This window comes from Tetrao urogallus (genome assembly GCF_951394365.1).
Source record: "Tetrao urogallus genome assembly, chromosome: 4".
Taxonomy (NCBI): domain Eukaryota; kingdom Metazoa; phylum Chordata; class Aves; order Galliformes; family Phasianidae; genus Tetrao; species Tetrao urogallus.
The window spans coordinates 4,441,392-4,453,457 of NC_136817.1; the positions used below are offsets into that span (position 1 = coordinate 4,441,392).

Consider the following 12,066-nt stretch of genomic DNA (forward strand, 5'->3'; position numbering starts at 1 on the left):
ATTTGTGTTTGTTTCTGATGTTCTGCATCAAAAGTTACTTCTGCTAGCATCAGGCATTTGGCTTAAAAAGCCAAAATAACACTGGAACAAAATGACAGAAGTTAGAGTTTTAAAAGGCTTAATGTTCATTTAGGAATGAACATTATTAAGGAGTTCTGCCATGACAATAGGGTGCAGGACCTGCAGCTGTCTGTGTGCCAACAGGACCTATACGGAGGTAGCGTGCAAAAGCATTCCCTCATCAGCTTGCACACAAGTTTACAATGATTTCATGATCAACATCTTGGATCCCTCAACACAGCGCAGTCTGTTACTAGTAAGATTCACTTGGGTGTCCCGGATAGTTAAGAGTTAGGGGGCTTGCCTTATGAGTTTACCCTGGGATACAGAAATGTGAACGTGTGATGTGACTATGACCAGAACTACCAAGCTCCCGTGGGCACAACTGACGGGCTCATGTAGGAGCATGCACTCCTACAGCTGGTCCCTTTGGATTTGGCTGCCATGTAAGTGGGTTTCGTTGTTTCTTTCAAATCTTTAACAAGCAGCTCGTCTTCTCCAACACAATCCAATGGCAGATCTGCTTCTCTGTTGAGACAAATTCAAGAGATGCAAAGCCCAGGCTTCATAAAAACAGCACCAACAGCAGCGATGATTTCATTTAGAAAACCCCCCTGTGGAAATACATTTAATTTTTTTTAAGTGTTCCCAAACCAACCATCAAATAGAAGACTTAAGAAGGAAACTAAAATTGCACTTACCAAGAAAGGAACATTCCTAGAGATTGGCAAACATTATATGATAAATTAAAATGCATTTAGTTTAACATTTCATTATCTTTCATAAGAAACTAATCTAATCAGTGACTAGAACTAAAATTACAGCATTGTAGGGTTTGGAAGGGGCCTCCAGAGATTACAGAACCACAGAATGGTCAGGGTTGGAAGGGAACTCAAGGATCATGCAGCTCCAACCCCCTGCCACACACAGGGCCACCAACCTGCACATTTAATACCAGACCAGGCTGCTCAGGGCCCCATCCAACCTGGCCTTGAACACCTCCAGGGATGGACGGGGCATCCACAGCCTCTCTGGGCAGCTGTTCCAGCACCTCACCACTCTCTCTGCAAAGAAACTTCCCCCTCACATCCAACCTAAATCTGCCCTTCCTCAACTTCAAGCCATTTCCCCTTGTCCTGCTGTTATCTGCCCTTTCAAAGAGTTGCTTCCCCTCCTGTTTATAGGCTCCCTTTAGGTACTGAAAGGCTGCAATGAGGTCACCCAGCAGCCTTCTTTTCTCCGGGCTGAACAAGCCCAGCTCCCTCAACCTGTCTTTGTCGGTGAGGTGCTCCAGTCCCCTGATCATCTTCGTGGCTCTCCAACAGCTCTCTGTCTTTCTTGTACTGGGGGCTCCAGACCCGGACACAAATGCGATGATATAGATTGTTAAGAAAAACAAACAAGGCAGCAGCATCCAGACACACACACACGCCGCCCTCCCTCACCCAGCCTATTGCTCAGCATCACATCCTCATCATCCTCAGCTGCCGACAGGTGCCGAACCCTCCGCCGGCCGGCTGCTCGCACGGCTCCACTACGGCTGCGCGCCGCTGCCCGGCCCTCCTGCGGGCGGGGCCCCGGAAGTGGGCAGCGCCGGCGGCTCCCGGCGGGCCGGAGGGCAGCGGGGCTCCGCCGGGCGGGCGCAGCCGGCACCCGGCAGCGGCTGGCATGGTGCTGGCGGCAGCGCGCGGTGCCCGCGTTACCCGGAGGAAGGCCGAGCGGAGCCGCCATGGAGATGCTGCTGCCGCCCGTGTGAGTGCGGCGGGAGGGCGGGCTGCGGGCTCGGAGTCGGGCCCGAGTGCCGGCTGGGGATGGGGGGACCGGCGGCGGAGCTCGGTTGAGCCACGCGGTGAGGGCTGCGGGCGGGCCTCGCGCTGCGTTCCTATTGGGGAATTAGTGTTGTTTCTTTTCTTTTTTCTTTTTTTTTTTTTATTTTTTCCTCCTGATTTCTCCGTATGCCGTTCGCTCTCCGTTTGAGTCAGCGGCTGTGCGGGAGAAAAAGAAGGGAACGAGGGGCCGCGCTGCATCCCGGCCGCCCTCCGACAGAGCGTGGGGCAGAGCGGCTCCGGGCTCCTGGGCAGCTCTGTTCTTCTGCGCCGCTCCGAGCGCACCTGTGTGTCACGTATCTGCAGCCTGTGTGTGCGGATGTGTCCGGCCGGCACCCGCTGTGCTCGTGGGGATGGAAGGAGGTGCCGCGTCCTCGTGTCACACTTAACTCGGCGGTTTCATTAGCGGAGGGCTCTGCCAGCCCGTTACTCGGCAGCGCGTTGAACTGCTGTCTCTGATTCGAGGTGGTTTTTGGGTGCTCATCACTGCTTATGTCGCAGAAATAAGGGCTATACCAGGTAGCGTGTTTTTTCCCTCTGCACGACAACTCGTGTACGTGCTCTTTGCTTTGTGACTTGGCTCCTTTTGGCCACGAGCTGCATCGTCCTCACGACTGAGCAAGAAACTTGGCATTGCTGTGCCAAGGTACAGTGCAGTAAGGGGTGACGGGTTTCAGCTTCGTGGAGGGACCTTACTTTGTTGGCCATTCTTTGTGGAGACTGTATTTATACAGACTGGGGGAAGATCTCGAGAGCAGCCCTGTGGAGGAGGACTTGGGGGTTCTGGTGGACGAGGAGCTGGACATGAGCCAGCAGTGTATGCTTGCAGCCCGGAAGACTCCATCAGAAGAGGGGTGGCCAGCAGGGAGAGAGAGGTGATTTGCTCTTGGCTCTTGTGAGGCCCCATCTGCAGCACTGCATTCAGGCCTGGGGCCCCCAGCACAGGAAGGACATGGAGCTCTTTGAATGCATTCCGAGGAAGACCACTAAGATGATCAGAGGGTGGAGCATCTCTCCTATGAGGAAAGGTTGAGAGAACTGGGATTGTGTAGTGGAGAAGAGAAGGCTCTGGGGAGACTTCATTGTGGGCTTCCAGTACTTGAAAGGAGCAAGTACTCCTGTATGAACAGAAGGGGGAACAGCTGTTTACATGGGTTGATAGTGATAGGACAAGGGGGAATGGTTTTAAACTGAGACAGGAGAGATTCAGGTTAGATATTAGGAGGAAGTTTTTCCCCCAGAGGGTGGTGAGGCACTGGAACAGGTTGCCAAGGAGGCTGTGGATGCCCCATCCCTGGAGGCATTCAAGGCCAGGCTGGATGTGGCTCTGGGCAGCCTGGTCTGCTGGTTGGTGACCTGCACACAGCAGGGGGTTGGAACTGGATGAGCATTGTGGTCCTTTTCAACCCAGGCCATTCTATGATTTTATGATTCTATACAGGAGAGATGTGCATGGACCTGTTGAATTGCGTTCAGAGCAGGGCTACGGAAATGATCGCAGGGATGGAACACATCCCCTATGAGGATAGACAAAGAGCTGGGGCTGTTCGGGCTGGGGAAGAGAAGGCTATGAGGTGACCCAAGAGCAGCCTGTCAGCCTAAAGAGGAGGGCTGTAAGAAGGAAGGGGCAGAATCTGATGTGGTAGGACAAGGGGAAATGGTTTCAAACTAAGAGGGGAGATTTTAAGTTGAATATACGATGGTTTTTTTTTTTTTATGACAAGTGTAGTGAAGCACTGGAACAGATTGCCTGAAGGTGTAGTGGATGGAGACACTGAGGATTATGTTGGATGGAGCTGTGAACAACCTAATCTAACTGTAGGTGTCCCTCATCGTTGCAGGGGAGTTGGGCTAGATGTCCTTTAAGGATTTCTTCCAAATCAAATGATTCTGTGGTAAGGGGGAGTTGGAATTCTGGGTGTCAATGTATATGCTAGGTTTGATTCTTGCTCAAAGTAGGTAAGTCAGGTTCTTATCTGAAGTCAGACCCCTGATGCACCAGGGTTGGTTGCCCACCGCTACTGACTGTAGTGGCCAAATGTATTTTGCTTATTTTCAGTTTGGAATAAAGTTACGATAAGTAACTTTAGCTAAGTATTTTCTAAGTAGGTTAATGAGGTAACTTGCATTCTAATCGTAAACACCAAACTCATTGACTTGGATTGAAAAATGTGTTTGCTGTTTGGACAGTTCAACATAATTGTTTTCCTATGGAACTTAGTATCTAGAACTTAGCTATCTCTTATAGTAAGAGTTAACTGTAGGTAGAGCTAGTGATTTAGCTGTTTGGTTTTTCCTCTTGCAATTTTTGGTACTGTTCCTGGATGTAAGAAGAACTAAGAGGCTGGTCGCTTTTGCTTTTTGGTACAATGAATGGGTAAGCCAAACCATTCTGCTAGGGAAAGCCTGAAGAATTAAAGCAGTCATCATATAGCCTTCATATCAGAGGAGATGACCTGGAAGCTGTGTGAAACAGTAAGCGAGGTTCCAATGGCCACACAGAGCTCAGCTCTGTTTTTGCAAGTGGTCAGAGACCAAATTGATGGAATGTGTTCTGCCAGTCTGTACCGGTGGTAAACTAGAAGTTGCTGGACCATTGCTTCTGTCCTTGTTTCAGAATGTATTGGAAGTATTTTAGGGCATTTGTTTGTGTTTCCTACAGTGGAGCTTATTGTTAGCCCTGAATGCTTCTCTAAACTTTACTGGTGTTAGTCACTAGCTTATTACTAGGTAGAGAATCTTACCTGCTTCCCTTTCTATCATACACTGTTGGTAAAAGGAAGAGCAAAATTGGAGTGAAGAATAAAATGAAGCGCGAGTCCCATTCAAGGACAAAGGTGGCAAAAACAGAGTGATAGTCTGAGGGAGTAGGAGTATTAACCTTTTCACTTTTTAAAAACTTTTTTTAAAACTTTTTTTTTTAATCTTTTTTTTTTTCTTCCAGATGCACCAAGCTTTGCCATCAGAAGCCTCTGGATTTGAAAGATGATAACACTGAAATTCACTGTCCTGTTACAGTGAATCCGTGGCACATGAAGAAAGCTTTTAAAGTTATGAATGAGTTAAGAAGGTATTAATTCACTGTATACACCTGCCTGGAGTCTGTAAAACAGGTTTAGTTTCAATTACATTTATGAAGTTCTAAAAATGGAACATAGAATTCCTGAAGTGTGGCTGATGAGAAAGATTATATATTCAGCGAAGCGACAGCTGAATAATAGTCAAGTGATGGTAGTTGTGATGGATGCACTATGTTTCTGTTCTTCCTAAGTTAATTGCAGCTAGGTTTCTGAGCTTGAAAAATGCATGGAGGGTGTATATAATGAGACACTATGGATCCTGTCTTTTATGTTGATCCTGTGTAGATTAGAAGTGGCTTTCTAATTGAGGTTGAAGCTCTTGGTATATCTGCTGTTGATTTTTGTAGAGGTGTGCAAGCTGGAAAAATGATACTTCAGTAAGCTGGAGACATAGGTCCCAGTCTAACATCTAAAACCAACTGATGGTATTCTTTCTTTTCTTAGGTATCTTTTGCACACCCACTGGGGGCAATTTATGAACTCCCAGATCAAATATTGAAAGATGTTTAGATAAAATTTTGTAAGACCTTGAGTGATACTACCATCAGTTTCAGCAAAACTGGAGGACTGGTGCTAATGCTGCTCTTAGCACCCATATTGATTTATTTTCTGCATATGAGGAGGTGAGATGGTGTTGAAATGTGTGACAGCTGATAATTAGATCTGACAACTGAGCTCTGGTAGTTGGGACTCTCGACTATCACTGACAATAATTCAGCTTTATAGCTAACAGCAACAACAGAGAAATTAAATAGAATGTTTCTGCAGCATAGGTGATACTGGAGTGTGTAAAAATCCTGTAGCCCATTGTTATTGAGACTAAAAGCTGGGAGAAGCATTACCTTATAAAAACAACAGCAATTGATACCGTGTAAAGGTGTGTTATACAGGAGTTTAGATGAAGACCAGTTTCCCAAGATGGATCTTAGAATACAGCAGTTTGAGCAGTGAGGAGCCTTGTGTTGCAAGTAAAACATACATGGTCTTCCAGCAGAATGCACTGTTGAAGACCAGGGATTATTTCCAGAATACACTTGGTTTCCATGGTTACTGAAATTGGGATTGCTGTACAAGCAGTTTGAACAATTTTCTTACATTTATAAATAGTTGAAGTTTGAACAGAAACATTGCCGTGCAAACCTCCATTTTATTTCTTTATTTAATAAGGTTGTTACAGCAAAGTTTACTGTTTAAGCCAAGTACGCCTTTTAAAATGCTGATAAGATTAGAAACATGAATTTTTGCGATAATTTCAATTTGAGATAAGAAACCGCTACATTGCAGGTATGTTTCAGACTTCCTTACTCTAAATGAAGATCTGGCATTCATCGAGTAAAAATGTTGCATTTTGTTGACTGCTTAAAGTGGTTTCCATCTCAGATTTTTTTATGAGTATAGCACAAGGCAGTGTTTGCCAGAGGAACGCTTTCCAGAAGGTGAAGTGAAGAAATTGTCTGCTGAAGTGTCTAAAATGTGTTATGTTTGGAATGCTCGTGTCCACGAAGTATTACATCTTTGGCTACCACCAGGTTGCCTGGTTCTGTTAGTTCCTAAGAGGGTTTTTGAACCTTCACGTTTTGACAGACTTGGGTAATATTGTCCTTGGTAATTTTTGTCATTTCATTACTCACCGTCACCTCAGCAGTGAGTCAGATCATTAGGATAGCTAATTAGTTCTTGACACAAAAATAATTTAACTGTAGTGCCTATCTTTGCTCTTAATTGTAATTTGCTTTTATCACAGTGGAATCTGACCTTAGCTATGTTTTTAAAAATTCCCATTCTTACAGACGAGACTCTTTTAAAATGATACTTTGAAGATCTGGGTAACGACCTTCCTCTATGTATAAGCCCACGTTAGTAAACAGTAGTGATTCATAAATCTATACTTACTTTTTTTTCCGTCTCTTATTTTCTCCTTTCATCCACGAAGATGGCATACCACCATGGCTCTGTTTGTTCAGTCACTTTCTTCTAGAATACTATTATAACATTGCTTCAGAAAGCAAACTTTTCTAAAGTTAGTGAGTGAGTGCAATGGGCTGAGCTGCTGTGGGAGCCACAGGGTGCTTGTGAGGAGTGTACTGTTAGTTGGTAAGCTTGTTTCTTTGTCTAATACTTGACAAACTTGTCAGTTTATGTATGTCAGCAGAAGGCATAGTTGCCTAGTGCAGTTCCAGGCAAGAGATGTATTGGGTCTACACTGAGTTGCTGCATCAATGTAGTGCTGTGTAGTTAATCAGCTGGAATTTTGTGTTGATGTAATTCTGTTGCTTCTGGCTTGGATAGCTTTGATATTTCTGTTCAGCTGAGAGTAAAACCTTTTGTTACTGTTGGCAGAAGTGTCTGAGAAAGCTGGGTAATTGGTGGTGGTAACTGGTAACTTTTTTTTTTTTAGTGTTGTGGTTGTGTCAGTTTTTGTATGATAAATTTAATGATTGCTCTGAAGTTTCTCCTAATTCTCTGCTTAATCTGGATGTGGTCTGGTCTGGATTACTTTACTTTACGTGGCTTTTTAAAATAATAGCCATATGGCACACTGTAGTGGAAATGCTAAGTCTGAACCAGTGATTGAGCACCTGGAGGGAAGGCAGGGCCAGCTCAGGTGCATGCAGTGCACTGAGTGACTGGAAGGTTGGAGCCAGGATCCACCCCTTCCCACACCTCATTTAAGGGCTGGCAGTGAAGGCAAGGTTATCTTGCTGGAGATCCCTGCCTCCCTGAGGCCTTCCAAAGGTAAGCAGTTTTGTCCTTCATTTCTCTGTCTGTGAGTGCTGCGTTTGGGCTCATCCTCATTTGTTGCGGCCAAAGACTTTGCCACCCCACTGTTATCACTGTATTTTCCATCATCTTATAGGGTTACACGCACTAAAGAGATTTGGGTAGTTGCTATAGATTCTGAGCTGAAAGGGGAAAAAAAATCTAGCGCTGGGGTTGCAGTGTGACCACAAAGTTTAGTTGTGGCTGCCAAGGTTTATGGTGTGTGGCCTCCACAAGGCTTGCTTTCTTGAGGCTCCGGTGAAAGAAATTGCACGATTGCAGAGGCTGAGCAGTTACAGTATTTTCTTGAGACCGAGGTGAATATCTGAGCAGTTTGGCTGACAGCTCCCATTCTGTGTAAGAGCAGGAATGCAACTGCTTACCTGAATCTTACCTGAATTTGTTGCTGCTCTGTGTTGTAGTTTCAGATTATCAAAGAAACATGGAATGATTTTGTTGGAAGGGACCCTTAAAGATCATCTAAATCCAATCTCCGTGCATGGGCAGGGCTGCCACCCACCAGATCGGGCTGCCTAGGGCCCCATCCAACCTGGGCTTCAATACCTCCAGGGATGAATGGGGCATCTACAGCTTCTCTGGGCAGCTGTGCCACCCTCTGAGTAAAGAATTTCCTCCTAATATCTAATCTAAATCTCCCTTCTTTTAGTTTAAAGCTGTTACCCTCCTTGTTCCCCTTGTCCTATCTCTGTGCTCCCTGGTAATGAGTCACTCTCCAGCTTTCTTCTAGTCTTCCTTCAGCAAAGGCCACAATGAGGTTTCCCCAGAGCCTTCTCCTCCCCAGGCTGAAGGAACTCAGCTTCCTCAACCTTTCTTTGTAGGTAGGGTGTTCCAGCCCTCTGATCATCTTTGTGACCCTATTCTGGGGTCTGTCAGAAGGCTTGCCTTCTAATTACCATATATATTCTGGAAAGGTGGTTTAAAAAAAAACAAACAGAAAAACACACAAAAAAATGTACTTCAAATATACTGAGAATAAGGGCAACTGGATTGACACACAGCTCTAACTCTTTCCTTAAGCAGTACATGCTGTTAAGGCATGCTGTCTCCCTCATCCCTTGTTACGTGTTACCCTGGCTCTGCATTATGTCATTTATATGCTACTTCTACACAGAGAGACTGCTAAAGTAGGAAGGAAAGAAAAAGATGTCTATACTTTGGCTACATAGATGCTGGGAGAATGTAGGCTTTTGGTGTTTTGTATGTTTTCCTTCTATTGTGCAAAATTAAATTATGAAGAGTATGCTTTGTGGTGGATTTAACCAGAAGCAGTATATCTAATAGCTGTAAACTGTGTTGGAAACATTTGTGCCATGCATGGCTCTAAAGAGATACTGTATTATTGCAGTAGAAGGGGGAGGAAATTGCAAAGGTTGACAATGCAGGTGGATGTAATGAAGATAAAAAATTGAGCAACACATAACTGTGGTAAATTGTAAACTAGCTTGAGTGGAAAAAAACAATTGCTACTGTTTATATGATAGATGCTTGGAAAGCAGAAAATATAATTAGTGATTTTTCAACAATTAAGTAGGTATGAGTTTCCAGTGAAATGCGATATAAGCATCACAACTGAATTTTTGTATTCTGCATTATCTGTAGAGTCTTATTTCTTAACTCATTTTTTTTTTTAGTGCCTGTGTATATCCGAGTCTTTATTTTTTATTTCACTGCAGGTATTTGAAGAAGCCCAGCCTTCCAGTGAGAAGGTTTTAAAATTGGGCTGATGTCAATTTCTGTTCTTCAGTGCAGGAAACTTAGCTGTGGAAGAAATCACAATTCATTTGTTTGACTTTCGGGAAGTTGTGTATACCCAAGCACCCCCTGCATCCCTTCTGAGTAACATCCCTGCCATTTTGTAGCGCGTTGAAAAACAGTGCTTTATCAACCTTGTAAGCCTGCCTGCTTTGAGGGCACGGGAGGAGAAATGACATGTTAATTTATACTGTTCCGCTGTGGTTCACATATGTGAAATGACTTTCTCTGACTTTTCTATCTAGTCAAAACTTGCTGTGTGATGTGACGATAGTGGCTGAAGACATGGAAATTGCAGCGCACAGAGTTGTGCTAGCCGCCTGCAGCCCCTACTTCCATGCCATGTTTACAGGTACCAAATGTTTCAGCATTTATTATGTTCTAATCCAATCCAACCGTGTAATTCACAACAGTGTGTGACCTCTGCTTTTTAGGATCTCATTTAAATTTCTAGGTAAGACAGCAGGAGCTTTTAAAGATGAATTTGCTTGCAATCTGAGGATATGCTGGCAATTTACTCTGCTAGCGTTGCAAATACTTTTTTGAAGTATTCATTATTTAAAGTAATTTACATGCGAAGTAAGCTGGGAATAGTAGAGTGGTTACACTTCTGAAAGCTGCAGTAACGTACAAATTATGGTTAAAATAACTTTCATGTGAATTCTGAAGTATGTCCTTCAACAACTACTGTTGCATTCTTCAGCCCCTGTATGTTCTAGGCTGTTAAAAGATACGAAAGCTTTCTGAGGCTTTGGCAGCCTGTAGCTGCAGTGCATGTTTCAGTACTCTCAGGATAATTCTTTGTGACAGATGTGCTCTGCATCATTGCCACAACTTTTCAGAGCAGGCTTGATTCTGCCTCTGCTTGCTCTGTCCTGGCCAAGTTGCTCCAGGAATGCCAGAAGGCTTGCAAGGCTTAGTCAGATTCATAGTGCCCTACAGCTGAATTGCTGTTCTGTGGGTTTAATTTCACGATGGTTATAAATGACACTGAAATGTGGAATTTGGTGTCAAAGTGAGAATGCTATTAAATGCATGTTAAAATTAATTTCTGAAGTTTTATCTGTTCCTTTTAAAATCTTGTGCTGCTTCGGTCCTTAATGTTGGCTGCTTGAAATTAAGAGAATTCTCTGTAATGTTTTACTTCAGGCTCAAAAGTAGGAAGAAAAAAATATATGGCTCTTGGCATGCCAGTCTGCAAGCTAAAAGAAGTTCTAATAATTCTCATTGCATGCAGCTGGAAGAACGATATAATTTGACATACTGTTGTGTACTGGGAAGCAGATGATTATTAGCAAGCACTTCAATGAAACTAAAGAAGTCTGTAGTTCAATATAGTCTTGATGTTATGCACATATGCTATGATATAATCAAAGCTAAAAGAGGAGTCCCTACTAGCAGAAAAAAAAGCTTTGAAGAGTTTCCATTTAATAACAGTTCTTCAAGTAATTCAGATTTGCATCTGTGGTTGTTACAAACATTCCAGGTGACTGACACACATTCCTTAACTTCTGTACTTTCTCCGAAGTGGAAAGTTTAAACAACCGTTTCTGTAGTTCATCACCTAAGTAATGAAGAAATCAGTTCTGTGTTAAAGATGATTTTTTACTGGCTCTCACATGGAAAATACTCTTTACTCAGGGTGTGGTTCTGTATGATCCTTTCTGTGGCATACAAAAGCCCGGTTAAGGCACTTCTGCTTGCCACTGACTGCCCTTTCTATGGAGAAGTTTATTCTCCCTTAGGAGTGCAAATGCAATGGTTCTCTGAACAAAATCACTGAAACCACAGTTTTTCCCTTCCTTTGCTCCCTCTTGAGAAGTTTTGCTTGTTTTATGTTTTCAAAGGTAGGTCTGCATTGAGCCCCTGTGATGTGGGAGCTGGGAACACTCATCTAAGGAAAGAGTGAGAACTTGTTAACCCATGCATCTATGGCACTGTTTGTGTAGTTGGTGAACCAAATTGATGGGAATTTAAGTAGAAATCAGGTTTGGCTTCAAAATTTATTAGTAGATTTTATATTACTATTATATGCTGTGCTTAGCAAAGACCGAGTGTGTTGTCAGTGTGTTTTAGCTATTTTCCACAGAAATAGTCCCATAGTTCGTGATAATTATCTCTGTGAATTCTGGAGTTGATACTTCTCAGGGGGAATTCTAATGCAGTATGTATTCTAATGCAGTAATCTGCAAGTTCAAATAAGTTTGATAGTTTAAACAGCTACAGGGTTACCTGCTCTTGACTGAAAACTAGAAGCTCCGCTCTAGGCACACGTTTGCAGGTTGCTTCCATCTTTATCTGAGTCATTAGGTAATCACAGCAGTGCAGGACAAGGTACAGCATTAGCTGCAATCAAGATTTCAGACTCTTGTTTCCTTCCGGTTTGTGCTTGCAATGACAGAAGTAGAGTTATTAAATACCCAAAAAGAAAGAGTTACTGTCTTTTAAAGTTACACAGCTTAATAAGTTAGTAACAATGATCTTGTAAGTAAGACCAGGGGGAAATAAAGATTAAATGTCTTGTACTGTGTTACAAGGAATATTTTTTTTTCTGTGAATTCTTCAAA

The 12,066-nt window shown here is 43.5% G+C and overlaps 1 protein-coding gene across 2 annotated transcripts in view; it reads left to right on the forward strand.

Annotated features, from left to right (window-relative positions):
• Nucleotides 1–1,789: 1,789 nt before the first annotated feature.
• KLHL2 (kelch like family member 2) overlaps nt 1,790–12,066 on the forward strand; it is a gene marked incomplete at both ends in the record, with an annotated part of 56,355 nt that continues 46,078 nt past the window's right edge. Inside the window, 3 exons of one of the 2 annotated variants that reach the window (XM_079534715.1) lie at nt 1,790–1,812; nt 4,831–4,956; nt 9,745–9,851. In XM_079534715.1, coding sequence (XP_079390841.1) covers nt 1,790–1,812; nt 4,831–4,956; nt 9,745–9,851 — 256 coding nt within the window. Of the gene's footprint in view, nt 1,813–4,830; nt 4,957–9,744; nt 9,852–12,066 lie in introns of those variants that run through there. The other variant, XM_079534716.1, reaches the window with a different exon arrangement.